This window comes from Anas acuta, chromosome 8 (assembly GCF_963932015.1).
Source record: "Anas acuta chromosome 8, bAnaAcu1.1, whole genome shotgun sequence".
Classification (NCBI taxonomy): Eukaryota; Metazoa; Chordata; class Aves; order Anseriformes; family Anatidae; genus Anas; species Anas acuta.
In genome coordinates, this window is record NC_088986.1 from 23,694,918 (window position 1) to 23,711,165 (window position 16,248).

The 16,248-nt window shown below is 59.6% G+C and overlaps 3 protein-coding genes across 21 annotated transcripts in view; all 3 read right to left on the minus strand.

The window, feature by feature from the left end:
• ATF6 (activating transcription factor 6) overlaps positions 1-1,164 on the minus strand; it is a 72,437-nt gene extending 71,273 nt beyond the window's left edge. For all 3 annotated transcript variants that reach the window (XM_068690764.1, XM_068690763.1, XM_068690765.1), the window contains exons 1-3: positions 1,017-1,164; positions 821-897; positions 72-159 (exon numbers count right to left, since the gene is read on the minus strand). In XM_068690764.1, the coding sequence (XP_068546865.1) occupies positions 72-159; positions 821-897; positions 1,017-1,092 (241 nt within the window). In that variant the 5' untranslated portion in view covers positions 1,093-1,164. The remainder of the gene's footprint in view (positions 1-71; positions 160-820; positions 898-1,016) is intronic.
• A 153-nt stretch (positions 1,165-1,317) lies between these two features.
• On the minus strand, positions 1,318-10,957 carry LOC137860518 (P-selectin-like). 16 transcript variants are annotated; one of them, XM_068690824.1, is made up of 19 exons: positions 10,644-10,950; positions 10,205-10,295; positions 8,190-8,573; positions 7,994-8,101; positions 7,662-7,844; positions 6,300-6,485; positions 5,765-5,950; positions 5,452-5,637; positions 5,137-5,322; positions 4,823-5,008; positions 4,509-4,694; positions 4,200-4,385; positions 3,886-4,071; positions 3,573-3,758; positions 2,927-3,112; positions 2,678-2,800; positions 2,303-2,333; positions 1,669-1,724; positions 1,318-1,478 (listed from the first exon to the last, which is right to left on the minus strand). In XM_068690824.1, exons 1-18 carry the CDS (start codon positions 10,899-10,901, stop codon positions 1,670-1,672), a joined length of 3,093 nt encoding a protein of 1,030 aa, XP_068546925.1. In that variant the 5' UTR covers positions 10,902-10,950; the 3' UTR covers positions 1,318-1,478; position 1,669. The 16 variants fall into 16 exon arrangements, with proteins under 16 accessions (XP_068546925.1, XP_068546941.1, XP_068546933.1 ...); XM_068690840.1 differs by lacking the exon at positions 10,644-10,950 and adding an exon at positions 10,449-10,516 and having other exon boundaries at positions 1,318-1,724; XM_068690832.1 differs by lacking the exon at positions 4,823-5,008 and having other exon boundaries at positions 1,318-1,724; positions 10,644-10,954.
• A 1,789-nt stretch (positions 10,958-12,746) lies between these two features.
• On the minus strand, positions 12,747-16,227 carry LOC137860523 (1-phosphatidylinositol phosphodiesterase-like). Of its 2 annotated transcripts, none has more exons than XR_011098976.1 (2): positions 14,226-15,522; positions 12,747-13,751 (listed from the first exon to the last, which is right to left on the minus strand). XR_011098976.1 is itself a non-coding variant. In XM_068690859.1 (2 exons), the coding sequence occupies exon 2, from the start codon at positions 15,311-15,313 to the stop codon at positions 14,297-14,299; it is 1,017 nt and encodes a 338-aa protein (XP_068546960.1). In that variant the 5' UTR covers positions 15,314-15,365; positions 15,532-16,227; the 3' UTR covers positions 12,818-14,296. The 2 variants fall into 2 exon arrangements, 1 of the variants encoding a protein (XP_068546960.1); XM_068690859.1 differs by adding an exon at positions 15,532-16,227 and having other exon boundaries at positions 12,818-15,365.
• Positions 16,228-16,248: the final 21 nt, after the last annotated feature.

Below are 16,248 nucleotides of genomic sequence, written 5' to 3' on the forward strand. Positions count from 1 at the left end.
AGGCACTAACAGCTCACCCTTGTGGTGCAGGGGGGGCATTGCCCCAGCTGCTGAATACAGCCAGGAGTTACCTGAATAAGCGTGGCTTGTGATGTTCCAAAGGTCTGAGTCCCAGGACATCAAATCCAAGTCAAAATGAAAGTTACAGAGATCGCTTTCCTGAAATGACAGTTCAGAAAAACAAACAGGACAAAAAGACAACACACACTGAGACCATCCATCAGCTGTTGTGTTCACATTTTTATAATTACAAGCGAAGGAAAGCAGAGGAAAGCACAGGACTATCAGTTAGCTGCCTGAAGGCGTGCAGAGATAAGAGCCTTTAGAGGGGCCCTCTCAACTGACTACAGAAGAAAAAATAAATAATAAAAAGAAGGATTCTAGGCTTCTTTTAGAGCTTGGAGATATCGGAAAAGAGCATTTCAGCTCAAGGGCATCAGTGGTTGTTGTTGGTCTGTTATCAAAGCTTCACAAAGCAAAAGTTCCAAGTGCAGCCACTGAACCACCCCCTACACGGTATAGGCTTGGTGACTTGTTGCCATCTTCTCCCTTCACCTTCGTGGAAGGATTCAATTAACGCCCTTCCATCGCCACATCTCAAGGCGTTTTATAAATTACAGCAGAGAGCTGCAGCAGCTTCCCAAGAGCAGGAGACCCAGGGCTCAGGATCACCTCAGTGCTGTTACGCACGGATCAGGCCTCCCCACGCCTGACCACACCGACATCGTCATCGCCTAAAACCGGAGCCACCGCTTCCATTTCCCACCAGAAATTAAAAAAAGAGGCTCTGATCGCTCCCCCAGCCCCGGCCCCGGCTCACCTCGGGCTCTGCCCCCATGTCCCGCGGCGGCCCGGCGGCGCCCAGCAGCTCGCCCAGCTCCTCGCCCAGCACCGCCTCTGTGGAGGGGGGGGGGAAGAGAAACAGCGGCCTCAGCACCGGCACCGGGCTCGGCTGCTCCCGGCCCAGCCCCATCCCCGTCCCCCGTCCCCATCCCCGTCCCCAGGTCCCCCCTCACCCCAGTCCAAGCCGCCCCCCGCGGCCGGCAGCAGCCCCGCGGGCTCCCACTCGGCCTCGGCCGCAGCCGCCGCCATGTCTTCCTCCTTCCTGCTCCGCCGCTTCCGCCCCCCTCCTCGCCACACCCCGCTACGGCGGCCTCCGACGGACAGGGCCAGCCCCAAAAATAAATAAATAAAGTAAATAAATAAATAAAAAGCACCTCCCACACCCCCCTATATACCCCCCGCCTCCCCCATGAACCCACCCCCCCCTTTGGTACTCCGCCATGTATCCCCCCCCACAGCACACGGAGGCACAGGTCAAACACACACACACATTTATTTATTTATTGCCCCCCAAAACCCAGCCGGGGGCTTCCCCCCCTTCCCACACAAGCTGAAGGTCCGTGGCTGAGCTCTGGGGTCTCCTCCACACACATGGGGCAGCGGGGTGATGGCCCTCACAGCATGGCATTCCCTGCCTGCAAGGAGAGGGGAGAGGTTTTGGGGGGCTCGCCGCCTGCTTGGCCTGCGCCTGGGGGTCTCCTCCTCTCCACACACACACACTTTCAGGTGGAGGAGCCTGCAAGCTCGTGGGTTTTCCATACACAGCTTGTTCAGAGCAAGGGATGTCGCCAGCGTGCTGTGAGGTGGCAGCGTGCCGGCACGCACCTCACAAGTTGGAGTCGTAGGCTGCGTTGGTGAAGATGCCTGGTGATCCGAGGTCACTAAGAGGAAAAGCAGAAGGGTGTCAGCTTGAGGGAAAAGAGGCAGTCATCATTACAGAGTCATTAGGGTTGGAAAGGACCTCCCAGATCATCTGCTCCATGACCCTACCACCAATGTCACCTGCTAAACCATGTCCCCAAGCACCACATCCAACCTTTCCTTGAACAACCCCAGGGACGGTGACTCCCCCACCTCCCTGGGCACCCCACCGCAATGCCTGACTGCTCATTCAGAGGAGAAATGTCTCCTCATTTCCAACGTGAACCTCCCCTGACGCAACTTGAGGCCACTCCCTCTACTCCTATCACTACTTAATCATGTGTGTGTGAGGAAAGCACTCGTGTCTGCCACGTCTCCCCAGGGGCTGCACAGTCAGACCTGACATCATGCACTATGGCAGAATCACAGGGTTTTGATGAGCACCAATTAACACGACATCATTAGCCCCTGAATAGGCTCCCACTGCTTCTCAAAGCAGCCTCACACACACAGATGTGGGTAACTGGACCCTAATGTAGTGACTGCAGGGGTAGCACCCATGCTGCCTGCAGGGCACGGCCCCGGGCACAGCTCTCACCTGGTGGGGTTCAGGAGCTTCTTCTTCTCCTCTGATAATGGTGTTGAAGTGTCCATATGGATAGTGCCGATGCAAAAGAAAGAACCAGATATTTTTAGCAGAGGGCATGGGAAGCAGCAGCACTTGACAAAGTGAACTAAGTTTAACAAGCATGGGATGGAGGAGAGGGGTGCTGGGGCAATTGCTTTCTCCCTCTTCAAGGGGAAGGTGTTTTTCTGGCTTCCCCCCCAGTCTGGCTGCTGACACTTTTTAGCTAGACACAGCATCACATTTCTGAACTCTTTCAACCAACCCACCCTCCCTGGGTCTCCGTAACCACCCTGGCTGAAAGTCCCCATCCAAAGCGAGCGCGGGCTGCAGGAGGTGTTTCTGTACCTCTGTCGCTGAGCCGTTTGGCGAGCAAGGCAAGGAGCATCCCGGAGAGCACCACGCCAGCTACCACCAGAGCGCTACTGCTGGTGTAAACCAGGACTTGCTTTAAGAAGGGGGCAGCATCCTCTGCAACAGATCCACAACACCACAGGTTGTTACCAGAAGGACTTCACCAAGCCAAAGCCACCACAGTGCCCCCCCTCCATGCTGAAGTTGTGCCGCAGGAGGCTGGGGAGTGCAGCCCCACGGTACCTTTGCAGACAGGGGAATGGCCGGTCCAGTTCCCTGTGGCCTGACACCTGAGCAGCCTTGCTCCCATCCGGACAAATCCATCCTCGCAGGAAAAGGCACAGGTGGAGTTGTACGTGAAGTTGCCGTGGGGGTGAGAGCAGTTCAGGCGGCCTCGGCTCGGGGGCTCCAGCACTGGGCAGCTGATGGCTGGGGGCAGAGCACAGCAGCAGCGTTGGTGGGATGGCATTGGGGGTGGTGGGATGAGGGCCCAAGGGCTGGGGAGCCAGGGGATGAGCTGCCACAGATGAGTGCTAAAGGGAAGGGGATCCTGGTGAACGCATTCTGCTAATGCGTAGCAGTGTGCACTGCGCTGGCCTTGCATGGCACTTCCCAGGAGGCTTGATTTCAGAGGGTCAGGCACCCACATGGTGCTGTGCACCCAGCATATACACCCCTACTGGGGTCACAGAGGGTATCAGGATAAGGACAGTGATGCAGGGGCTTCATTGCTACCTCCTTACACAACTCCCCCCACTCCTAGCACCACCTGCCTGAGCACTTGTGGCTCAGCAACTCTAACAGAGGGACTCTGAGGACAGATCCTGAGGATGTGGCATCTCTTCACCAGAGTACATGATTCCGGCACATGTGTGAACACCAACTGTACCTCTGCATCGTGGGGTGTCCCCAGTCCAGGTTCTCATGGCCATGCATGCACGGCTCTGTGACCCTTTCAGCTCAAACCCTGGCTGGCAGGAGAAGGCACACGTGGAGGTGAAGGTGAAGCTCCCATAGAGATGGGAGCAGTTCATCCTTCCATGTTCTGGAGCCCTGAGCATTGGGCAGGTGATGGCTGCAAGGGAGAAGAGACACACCTCAAAAAGGAGCAAGGGGAATGGGAGGCTGAGCTGTTGGGATGAGAAGCCAAGAACATCCTGGGGCCAAACCCAGGCCAGCAAAACCTTTACCAACAGCTCTACCTTTGCACTGTGGGGTGTCCCCAGACCAGGTCCCCATGGCTGTGCAGTCACGGCTCGCTGGCCCTATGAGCTCAAACCCTGCCTGGCAGGAGAATGCACATGTGGAACTGAAGCTGAAGTTCTCGTGAAGGTGGGAGCAGCTCATCTCTCCATGCTCTGGAGCCCTGAGCACCGGGCAGGTGATGGCTGCAAGGGAGAAGAGACACACCTCAAGCAGGAGCCAGGAGACTGTGAGGCTGAACTACTGGGATGAGAAGCCCAGGAACATCCTGGGGCCAAGTCCACGCCAGCAAAACCTTTACCAGCAGCTCTACCTTTGCATTGTGGGATGTCTCCGGACCAGGTCCCCATGGCTGTGCACTCATGGCTCTCTGGCCCTATGAGCTCAAACCCTGGCTGGCAGGAGAATGCACACGTGGAATTGAAGCTGAAGTTGTCATGAAGGTGGGAGCAGTCCATCCTTCCATGCTCTGGAGCCCTGAGCACTGGACAGGTGATGGCTGCAAGGGAGAAGAGGCATACTTCAAGCAGGAGCTAGGGGACTGAGAGGCTGGACTCTTGGAACCAGGAGGACCAAAATCTCATAGAGCCAAACCCAACAGAACCTTTACCAGCAGCTCTACCTTTGCACTGTGGGGTGTCTCTGGACCAGGTCCCCATGGCTGTGCATTCACTGCTTTCTGGCCCTATGAGCTCAAATCCTGGCTGGCAGGAGAAGGCACACGTGGAATTGAAGCTGAAGTTGTCATGTAGGTGGGAGCAGTTCATCTCTCCGTGCTCTGGAGCTCTGCGCATCGGGCAGGTGATGGCTGCAAGGGAGAAGAGGCACACCTTAAGAAGGAGCCAGGAGACTGCGAGGATGAACTGTCGGGATGAGAAGCCCAAGAACATCCTGGGGCCAAACCCAGGCCAACAACACATTTACCAACAGCTTTACCTTTGCATTGTGGGGTTTCCCCGGACCAGGTTCCCATGGCTGTGCACTCACGGCTCTCTGGCCCTATGAGCTCAAACCCTGGCTGGCACGAAAATGCACACGTGGAACTGAAGCTGAAGTTCCCGTGAAGGTGGGAGCAGCTCATCTCTCCATGATCTGGAGCCCTGAGCACTGGGCAGGTGATGGCTGCAAGGGAGAGGAGGAACACCTCAAAAAGGAGCCAGGGGATTGTGAGCCTGAACTCTTGGAACCAGGAATACAAAAACCTCATAGGGCCAAGCCCAGGTCACTGACACCTTTACCAGCTGCTCTACCTTTGCATTGTGGGGCGTCCCCAGACCAGGTCCCCATGGCTGTGCAGTCACGGCTCCCTGGCCCTATGAGCTCAAACCCTGGCTGGCAGGAGAATGCACATGTGGAACTGAAGCTGAAGTTGTCATGAAGGTGGGAGCAGTTCATCTCTCCATGCTCTGGAGCCCTGAGCACCGGGCAGGTGATGGCTGCAAGGGAGAAGAGGCATGCTTCAAGCAGAAGCCAGGGGACTACAAGGCTGACCTGTATAGGATACGAAGCCCAAGAACATCCCTGGGACAAACAGAGGTCACTGACAACTTTACCAGCAGCTCTACCTTTGCATTGTGGGGTGTCCCCAGACCAGGTCCCCATGGCTGTGCATGCACTGCTTTCTGGCCCTATGAGCTCAAACCCTGGGTGGCAGGAGAAGGCACATGTGGAACTGAAGCTGAAGTTGTCATGAAGGTGAGAGCAGTTCATCTCTCCGTGCTCTGGAGCCCTGAGCACTGGGCAGGTGATGGCTGCAAGGGAGAAGAGGCATGCTTCAAGCAAGAGCAAGGGGAACAGGAAGCTGAGCTGTTGGGATGAGAAGCAAGGAACATCCTGGAGAAAAACCCAAGCCAGCAAAACTTTTACCAGCAGCTCTACCTTTGCATTGTGGGGTGTCCCCAGACCAGGTCCCCATGGCTGTGCATTCAATATTTTCTGGCTCCATGAGCTCAAACCCTGGCTGGCAGGAGAAGTTACATGTGGAACCGAAGCTGAAGTTGTCATGTAGGTGGGAACAGTTCATATCTCCGTGCTCTGTAGCCCTGAGCACTGGGCAGGTGATGGCTGCAAGGGGAGAGCAGGGTTTCAGGGCAGGACATGGGTGAGATTGGATCCAAGGATTAAGCCTTAATCCTAACCTTATCAAACTGAACCTATAGGGATGTCTTTGATCTACTTTTCCCATCCTGGCCCCAGGCAGCAAGCCTCACTTCCTGAGACATTGAGGTACCATAGGTGGTACAGGGATTTTTGCTCCACACACATGATTTTGTGGGAGCACTCGCAGCTCTGCCAGAACCCTGTTTATCCCCAGCACTCCCAGACTGCAGCCCCAGGGCAAAGGACTGCAGGTGCCCTACACAGGGCCCATTTCCCCGCAGGATGTCCCCCTCCAAACACCCCCCAGCTCTACCTTTGCAGTGCGGGGGAGCCCCCGACCAGGCCCCCTCAGCCGTGCACCACAGTCTCTCCGGTCCCGTCACCTCAAAGCCCTCCTGGCAGGAGAAGTCGCACGTGGAGCTGAAGGCAGAGGCTCCGTGTGGGTGGGAGCAATTGACCCGGCCGCTTTCGGGAGCCGCCAGCTCGGGGCAGGCGACGGCTACAAACAGACACAGGCAGAGCTGGTGAGGATGGAACAGGCACAGCCACCTTGCCCCCCTTGTCCCTGTGGTACCCAGGGCATGTCCAGCCCCGCCGCAGCAGAAACCTGTGCTTAGTGCTGGAGAAAACCCAGCTGGCAATGTTCGCTAGCATAGCTCCATTATCAGCAGGGGCAAACAACTGACTCATCTGACTCTTTGCAAAAAGAAAGGAAAGAAAAACCCAGCATACATACAGCCAGCAGGTAAAAACAGAGCTGCGCTCTGGAAAACCAACTGTGGGAACTTGGAAAGCTGGAAGCAGGGTCAGGGCGGCTTGCTGGATGGCGTGTAGGGGGACTTCCAAAAAGCCGGGGCCAGCTCCTGACCCTGCCACCAGCAGACCATCACATCACCCCTCCGTGCCTGTTTCCCATAACTGGGGAAAGCCCTGGGCCACAAGCACACTGAGCTCAGCACCATCGGCAGTGCAAGGCAAGGCAAGTTTTGTTTCCCAAAAACCTACATACAGAGAGCCCGCCCCCCCTCTGGCAGGAAGGATCCAGGGAGCTTGGAGGTCCATATCAGTGTCTGTGCTGCGTTATCTCTGCATGAATGACTTCACTGCTTCCCGCTGGGTGTCCCCATACAGGAGGTGCCCCTTTGTGTCCCGTATCTGCTCTGGGGCTCCACTTGTCCCGTCCTTGTGCAAACACACTGAGCTGGCACCCAGGGGCACGGAGGAGGTGGAGCAGGGCTCCGCACACACCCCAACCACAAGAAAGCTCAGCACCTCTCTGGGGCACTGGGAGAGCAGCTGTGAGCCCTCGAGATGCCAACAGGAAGACTTTCTCTGTCTCTGCAGCATGGCAGACCGCAGCTCCCTCCTTTGTGGCTTTCCCCCCCGCGGTGGCTTCCTGCCCTCTGTGTCCCTCCCAGCTTATCTCACCTCATCTCACCGCCCCTCGCCCCTGCTGCCCAGCCCTGCCAGGGCACACCCGTCCTCCTGCCACAACAGCAACCCCCGTCCTTATTCCCTGAGACCCCCTGGGGTGCCCAGGACCTTTCCAAAGCTGCTGGGGGCTTTGGGGAGGAGCAGAGGGTGCGATGGAGGTGGCAAGACACCACTGAGCACCTGCATGAGCGATGCTGGGCATTGGTGCCACATCTGAGTCCCAGCCTGCGGCGGTCCCTACCTGCACACGTGGGGGTCTCCGCCGACCACTGCCGTGAAGCCAGGCACCGCAGCGTGCCCTCACCTCGCCGCTCAAACCCCTCCGGGCACCCGAAATCGCAGGTGGAGTTGTATCGGAAGTCCCCGAAGGGATGGCTGCAGGTCATGAGTGCTCCTTGGGCATCGAGCGTGGGGCACTGCACGGCTGGGAGACACACAGCAAATCCTTCACCGGGGCTCAGCAATAAGGGTGGGGGCTTCTGGGGGCACAGCCAGCAGCAGGCAGAGGCTGAGCTGCTCGATGCCACCCAGGAGGAGCACCCTGACCCCCAGCAGAGCCCACCAGGCACTCACCAATACTGCAATCGTCCCCTTCGAAGCCGGGGTGGCACTCGCACCTGTAGCTCTTGATGACCTCCACACACTCCCCGTGCGGGCGGCAGGTGGAAGCCTGGCAGGAGGCTACACACACACACACAGACACACAGAACATGGTCAGGAGCCGCCAAAACCGCAGACATCCCACCACAGCCCCCAGCCCCGCGCCCACCTTTGTAGCACAGCGCCGTCTTCTTCTTGTTGCAGGGCTCGTCGTTCCACTTGCCCGCCTCCTGCTGCCGCTTGATGTAGATCTCCACGCAGTCCTGGTTGGAGCGGCGGTTGTTGGGCTCCCCCCTGGCCCAGTTCTCCGCCTCCTTGGTCAGCACCTTGTTGGTGCCCACCCAGGTCCAGACACCGCCCTGCTTGCGGATGCCGATCCAGTAGTACTGCCTGAGGAAGGGCAGGGTGGCGTTGAGGTAGGCGATCTCCTCCTTGTTCTGGATGGCCACCAGGTCGGTGAAGAAGGTCCGGCAGTAGTTCCTGGCCTGCTCCCACGAGTAGAGCCCTGGGTCGCTGTAGCTGTACGTCCAGGCCTCCACCTGCGTCACCATGCCTGCAGGAGAGGACACGGTCCAGGGTCACCACCGAAAAGACCAGAGCTGGGGATGGGTTGGTGAGGACACGAGGGTGAGCTCAGGCTGGCAGAAGTGCCAGGAGACACCAGCCACCAGCTGGACAAGGGAACACAAGGGGACAATGGGAGAAGTGTGGGTGAGAACGGGTCTCAAAGAGGGTGTGCAGAGACCTGTGTGGGGCAGGCACAGCAGGACATGATGTGGGACAGAGAGACAAGAAAAGTGGGAGACAGCTGGGACTCCCCTGCCCACAAGGGCCTCCCAAAGAGGAAAACTGGTATCAAGATGGTTCCTTAACACACATTTCCTTCCACGAGTGCAGAGCTGTGCATAGCTGTACTGCTTTTGTAATTTTTTTTCCTCATTTGTTTTACAATTCCACACGAGGGTCAGCTTGGTGCAGGGAAGAGGACCAAGCGCACCCCATACCCAAAAGCATCTGGCAGCTGGAGGTGACCTGAAGAGCCCTGTAAACTTCAGTATTGCACAACAAAGCCTTGCAAAAGCAAAGCTGACATCCTCCTCGTGCCCACCAGGCAGGATGAAGCCCAGATTAACTGGAACCCACGCCCAGAAGCAGAGGGTACTTTGCTGAAACACTGCTTCTAGAAACAGCGCTTCACATCACAACCTGATGCAATCAAAAGGTTTTTGCCATAAAGAAGCTTCTCCCTACAAGGAGGAATCGCCACAGCTGCAGAACGAAGCCTGAAAGCAAGGTGGGAGCCAGCATTTGCTCCAAACAGTCTGCCTAGGGTACCCCATGTCTCAGGAGAGCACTTCATAAACCTTTATTATGAAGGCAAAAGACTGAGCTTTGTAAATTAAATGCAATTTTAAGGCTTCCCATATCTAACAGGAAGCCTACTCAGGCCAGTTACTATGCATTTATATAGGCAAAATCCCCTATTTTTTTCTGTCCTTCCTCGTGAGAGATTAAACTACCCATTTCTGTTAAACGAATCCAAAGGCAGAAAAAGGTGGCCACTAGCAGCAGCCCTGCTCCTCACTCCCCAGGGGCTCGGGACACCTCCTGGCAGCCTGCCGCCCCTTGGGGCAGCCACCCCACTACCCCTGCACACCCCGACCCCAACCCCAGAAGGACCACGAAGCCCTTCCACACCTCACCTGTCCTCCACACACTCTCCTGTCTCAATCCTCCTTGTGCTCAGCCTTATCTCACCTCTCCCTGCCCACCTGGAGCTGAGCCCCACCTGGGTGCCGTCTGCTTGGGTTTCATGCCCTGACGCTCCTGCCCCGTGCAGCTGGGCACGGTGTGGGGCACGGGGCTGCCACACTCGGGGTGCATTTGTATTTTTGATTTCCTGGCTAGACCTAAATCTCAGCCTCCTCCTGAAACTTCTGCATTTGCCTCTACCCTTCAGCTGAGCCACGAAAGGTCTTTTAGAAAACAGCCCAGACCCCGCAGGACCCCTGGGGACACAGCAGATACCAGCGGGTCTTGCTCCGTGCAGTGCCAATGTACGAAGGAGATGCCCTACGGGCAGCAAAGCCCGCTGGTTTCTGTGTGACTGACGGGCTCCCAAAAATAACCCCGCTGCCCTTCTCCGGTTTCCCAGCTCTGTGGGGTCACGCTGGGCTCACTTACCCCATGTGATGGCAGCGATGCCCAGGTAGCAGACGCCACGAGATCCCAGAGCCCCCGTCCTCCCAGTGAAGCACTGTCCCGCGGTGGTGCCCTGCGTGCCAGGGAGAGAGGCGTGAGCACACACAACCCACAACACCGGAGTCCCGTGCAGCCACAAGGGCACCTGCACCAGCTGTGGGATGGATGCTGGTGCTCTCCTCCCAAGCAGACCCCAAAATATCCCCGGGGAGAGGAGCAGACCTACCATGGTGGTGCTGCAGGGTGCCCTGGCCCTGGGCAGACAGCGGTGCTCGCGCTTCCTCTGAGCCACGGAGCCTCGCTCCCTCCCCGCAGCCTCTTCCCCTCCCGACCCAGCCCCGCTGTCAGCCCGCATCCTGCCCCCGCTGGGCTCCCCACCCGCAGGAGCCTGCTCCCCTCCGGGGGCTCCACGGGGACCTACCTGTCTCAGGAGCCCACCGCAACGAGCAGGGCTTGGCCGAGCCCCCGGGGAGGTGCAGAAGGGCACCCCTGAGGGGGACAGCCCCGATCCACAACCACCGAGACCTCTCCGGCCCCCCATGTCCTCGCTGTGCTGGCGGTGGCAGCAGGAGGACGGCGGGGGGACGAGGTGTGAGGAGAGGTGGCCACAGGGGTGGCCGGGCAGCCTCCCAGTTCCTGAGCCGGATGCTCTTCTCATTTGCAGGCTGTGAATCTTCATATACCGCTCAAGAACAATTAGTTACACAATGTATTTTCCTGTCTCTGCCTCTTTTGAGTCTTTATGAGAAAGGTCCAAAAACAGGACAGAAGAACACCCCCCACCCCCTCCCATTAGCATCCTTTATGAACTTCCACCAGTGCTCCAGGAAAATGCCCCATTGTGTCCACCTTCTTGAATCATCATAAATCTTTTTTTACCCCTCTTCTGCTCGTGAGTGAAATCGTCTTGGCAGGGCTTTCTGCAGGAATTGCTCTGCTCACTTCCAGCTAAAGGCAGCGCGGGAGCCCCTCGGGTCACGAGCATTTCCCACTTCCAAAGAAATTAAACGGGGCTCCAGCGGGACATGCCCTACACAAAGGGAGGAACCCACCCCACAGAACCCACGAGCTGCTACAATGACTGCGTACTCCGCCAATGTAAATGCAGCTCTGTTCCTGTATTCTGTCATTAGCTTTGCAAAATCCTGGACTGCAATTTTCCCGTTTTATGGAAGAGCTGCAGCCCAGCCTGTGCACGCAGGAGTTTGGCAGCACTCGCTGTGTGTCAGCTCCCGTGCAGAGGGTGAGCAGCTTTGGGATGGGGATGGGCAGCGAGGCCAAGGGGTGGCTGCCAGGGCAGGGGGACACCTCGGAAAGCCGAGGTCCCCTGGGCAGGGTGGGAGTTGCCACTGCTGCAGCGGGGCAGGAGCAGTCAGAGGTGTGTTTGTGGGTGCTCAGCCCCAGGGGAGGACAGGAGGAAAACAGGTTGTGCCCCTGCTGGTTTCACTTCTGCTGGGCCGGGACATGGCAGGGCAGGGCAGCAGCAAAGAAATCTTCCCACCTTTGTTTTTGTAAGTGCAAATTGTAAAAACAGAAGCGAGGTGGCTGAGCCCCGGGGGCTGCCACGGGCAGGACACGGCCACGTACTCAGGGATGCTTTGCAGGTAGTGGAGAGGGGTACGTGTGGCAGGGGGGGAGCAATGACCACAACCAGCTCGGGAGGAGCTCCCCAGGCAGGCACACGCTGCTCTTGTTTTCGGCAGAGGCCCTGGTCCCCGGGCAGCCCAGCCCCTTGCCCTCCTTGCGCAATGTTCCCTGGCAAACCGCAGAGGAACCGACTCACCCTGACACAGCCCGGCTGCTGCCGGCGATACCGTGGGCACCTTCCTGGGGACCCCCGCAGCCCCTGGGGGTGCTTTTTGTCCCAAAGAGGGTCCCGAGCCGCAAGGTGCCCCCGGGTGCATCTTGCCTCGGTGGGCCCTCCAGCGCGACGCCTGGCCCGCAGCGCCGGGGGGAAAGCAGCACCCGATAAAATCTTTCTCACGGCTTGAAAGCGAGAACAGTTTGGCCACAGGAAAACATGTTTATCCAAGCATCACCCCAACCAGCACGGGGTGAGGTGGTAGCGAGGAGGAGCTGGGCCAGAGGGATAGGATTGTCCCCAAGATGTCCCCGGGCACCCACGAGGCGTGACAACTCCACCTGAGGGGTCAGGGGGGTTGGGGACAAGTCCCCCTGCCCACCCCACAGATCCCAGTGCCTGCTGACCCCTCTCAGAGCCAATTCTTCGACCCCTGCTGCAGCAGAGCTCTCAGCCTCCCGCCTTTGCCCCGGGACCCAGGTGATGGAGAGTTTTTGGCTGGACATCGCCGCCACCCGTGTGACCCTGCAGGCTGGCTCCCTGGCGCCTGGCTGCGGCATCACGTGCCTGGCACAGATAAGGCTTTGCCAAACAGGATGCCGGGGGCGTAGATAACGCCAAGGTTCTCGTGCTGCTGGCGTGGGGCGTTGTAAACAAGTGGTGCTGCCCGCCGGGGTGCAGGGTGGGTGCGTGGAGCCCGAGGCATCCCATCCCCCCTGTCCCCCCCGACTGTGCCGTGACCCCTCCTGGGGGCTGCAGCAGCTCTGCCCGCACCCTGCCCGGCTCGTGCCACCCCAGACATCAGCAGCACTTTTGAGACGTGTCTGCACAGTCTGTTTTAATGCAGTGAGCAATTTCAGTCTTCCCACGTCTAACAGAGCAAGCCCAGAGGTGGGTTCCCCCACCCATCACCCCCAGCATGTTTTTGGGCCTTTCCTCTCCCTCACATCTGGCTCCATCCCCTCGCTCCTCGGCCACGGCAGCTCCCGGGCAGAGCCACCCCGGGGGAGCGGATGAACTCACTCAGCAGTGAGAGCCTCGTGTCCAGCCAGAGCCAGCCTCTGCGGAGCAAACAATGTCCTCTCCTCCTGCCAGGAAATCCTGAGGCACCCGTGCGCACGCAGCGAGGCCAGCTCTATTTTTCCCTGACACAGAAGCATCCTTGAGCGTGTTCTTCACCTTTTGGCAGGCCGGGGCTGAGCTTTCCTCTTCTCACCAGTGCCGGGCGAGCAGCCTGCCTTGCGCTTTCTGCGCCCTCCTTGTTGGGCGCTGACAGCAGGTTGGTGCTTTCTGCACCAAGCAGATCTCGGTTCTCTTTCTGCTCCATGTAGCTTGTCCTGCAGCTCCCCAGTCACTATTTAAGTCGCCGGGTTATTTTCTGCAGGGTTGGGGTTTACACCCTTCGCTCTGTCCTGCCAGCTCTCCGCGTGTCCCAAATGCCCAAATGCACCAGCCACGGAAAACTGCCTTCTGTGCGGGGCACCTCCCCGTACCTGGCCCGGGTACATGGGAGGGGATGTCCATGACACACAAGCCCTCCCCTGCAGGCACCCTCCTTCCTCGGAAAGCTCTCCTCTTCTCTCCTCTCCTCTCCTCACTGCTGTCTCTGGGTGCCTGTAGGACGAGCCCAGTGATGGGAACATTTCTCTTGCCTTCTCGCCCCGCCGTTTGTTGCCGGCTTGGTTGGGGTTGCCTCTCTCTAACAGTCCTGACCCTGGGGGCAAGCCCCTGCAAGAAAAACAAAACAAACAAACAAAAAACCCACCTCAAATAACAAGGGGAAGGATATTCCCAACATTTTGTTGTCACCTTTGAAATTAATTCCTCCTTCCCCACGTTGTGGCCTCCCACAGCTGTGGTTTAAGAGCACGATGGCTGCAAACACCAATTTCACCGTGCTTTGGCAGTGCACAGAGGGCTATGGGCATTGCAAAGCAGGAAAAGCAAAGGGGCTTTTCCATGCTATTTTACACTTTTCTGCTGGGAAATTGCAAGGAAATGTAGGGAGTGATTTCCTAGCTTCTTTTTGTTATTCATGGAAAGGGCAAGGGCTGTGCCGCAGGGCACATCCAGGTGGACTCACCGGTCCCAAGGGAAGGCAGGGCAGGATCTCCACCCTCCGCCCCATCCCTGCTGCTCTGCTGGGAACTTCGCAGTCCCAGACCCACGCCAGGCTTCACTCCCCCCACGCCGAGACCCTACCTGGCTCCTGCGGGGACGCGATGCACAGGGGCAGCTGGGGGCTGCCCGGCTCCGACCCATCCCCAGCACTGTCACGCAGCCGTCACACGAAGGCTTCGCGGTGCCACACGGGAGCTACGGCCTCTCTTCTTCCCCAAGGACACCGATGTTTTTCGGCGGACGCGTGGGGCTGGCAGTGCCACTGGGGACACCGGCCCTAGTGGTACCGCCCGCAGCGCCCGTCCCCTCTGCCACCGGGGTGCCGTGGGGGTGCCGGGTGCCGCAGTGATGCTCCCACTCGCCCACGGGGCGTTGCTGTCCACGATGAGCCGCAGGAGGCCTGCCCCGGGGAAGTCCATGATGACCACCCCCCAGCGCACCGCCTGCCCCGAGCGGCGCCGCAGGTGCCGGTAGCAGCGGGGGTTGACGAAGCGAGCCACCTCCTCGGGGCAGGTGAAGAGCCCGTTGCCGGAGCAGAAGGTGAGGTGCATCTTGGCGGGGTCCCCGCCGGCCGCCGCCTCCAGGTGCCGCCGCGCTCGGGCCCATTTCCTCTCCAGCGAGAGCACGTTCCAGGCGTCGCTGATGCTCAGCTGCTCGTAGGGGATGCCCAGCACCGCCTGCTCCAGCGCCTCCAGCACCACGATCTTGCCCCGCGCCTGGCCCAGCGTGGGCACCTCCTCGCGGCACCACAGGCGGCCCCGTCCCTCCTCCAGCAAGCAGCGCTGGAGCCGGGCGGCGAAGCCGGGCCGGGAGAAGAAGGGCAGCTCCTCCTTGATGCGCATGAGCACGGCCTCGCCGGGGTGGGCGCGGAGGAAGCGCAGGGTGCGGCGCAGGACGCCCCGCAGGCTGGCCCGCTGGAAGGTGCAGAGGTGGTAGACGCGGAGCTCGCCCCGCTCCAGCTTGCAGCGCACGTCCAAGAAGCGCACGCCGGCCGCCAGCTGCGCCTCCAGGCCCCAGCTCTGGCACCGCAGGCGCCGGCCGCCGAACAGGCTGAGGGAGTCGTGGGTGCCAGGGATGGAGAGGCGGGAGAGGGGCAGGGCGTCGGGCAGCCCCGCCATCCAGTCGGGGCAGCAGGCAGCCGGCTGGGGCGTGCAGTCGAACGCATCCATGCCGCGGGGAGCACGGGCACCCCGGCACCAGGCCGGCAGCACCGAGAGCTGCCTGGAGGAGAAGTGGCACCATGATCCAGGGTGACAGCACCGCATGGCCCCCATCACTGTCCATACCCCAGAGCCACCCCACACATGCCCGCACCCCACACAGCTCCCCCTGATGCACCCACAGCTCTCCAGCCCCGGTGTATTTCGGCCTCCCCCCCTGCACCCACCTGGGTTTGCCGGCGGCAGTGGGTGCAGCGTGCTGGACGGGGCACACAGCCCGGGGGGCAGGCAGCGAGTGGCAGGCTGAGCGGGGTGCTGGCCATTAACCAGGAGACACTCATGACGCGCGTCATGTCCCGCATGTGGCACGTGCTGCGGGGATTCAGGCTCAGGCCTCGCTGAGGAGCGCGCTCAGCTGACGCACAGGGCTGGAAAATTGCTGGGCTGATCCCGAAAACGGGCATTGGGGCCTCGGCACCTCCCTCCCCAGGAATCAGGACAAACGGGATCAGGCACCTCAGGGTTCCTTGGAGCTGCCTGTGCCCGGAAAGGCACGGAAAGGCACGGCGGGTCGGGGCTGTGTCACCGCTGAGCTGTGAGCCCCGTGGCCAGTCCTCAGCCAGCCCCCCGGGGCTTGACTCATCTCCTGCCCTGGGGACACGGCTGCTCCTTGCCCCCCCTTGCCGCTCTGAGCTTGGCAGTGCGCACCAAACCCCACGGTTTTTGAAGGGTTTGAAGCCTGGTGGGTCACGGACCCCTCCAAGCACCCTTCCCATGCCCACACCTCACAGCGGGGGGCACGGAGACCCCAAGAGCTGGGGCCAGCCTCGGGGACACTTTATTGCCAAGCATGACATGAACATGACAGAGCCAGCGCTCTGCAGGCCGGGATCCCGGCAGCACGGCGGGGAGGAGCACTGAGCACGGCCGGGCGGGGAAAGCAG

Coding starts and splice junctions, on each gene's coding strand:
- LOC137860518 (XM_068690824.1), bottom strand. CDS start 10,901: ATGAAGATTCACAGCCTGCAAATGAGAAGAGCATCCGGCTCAGGAACT. Junction 10,296..10,643: donor GCGGTGGGCTCCTGAGACAG/GTAGGTCCCCGT, acceptor CCTGGCACGCAG/GGCACCACCGCGGGACAGTG. Junction 3,113..3,572: donor GGACACCCCACGATGCAGAG/GTACAGTTGGTG, acceptor CTCTGCCCCCAG/CCATCAGCTGCCCAGTGCTG.
- LOC137860523 (XM_068690859.1), bottom strand. CDS start 15,313: ATGGATGCGTTCGACTGCACGCCCCAGCCGGCTGCCTGCTGCCCCGAC.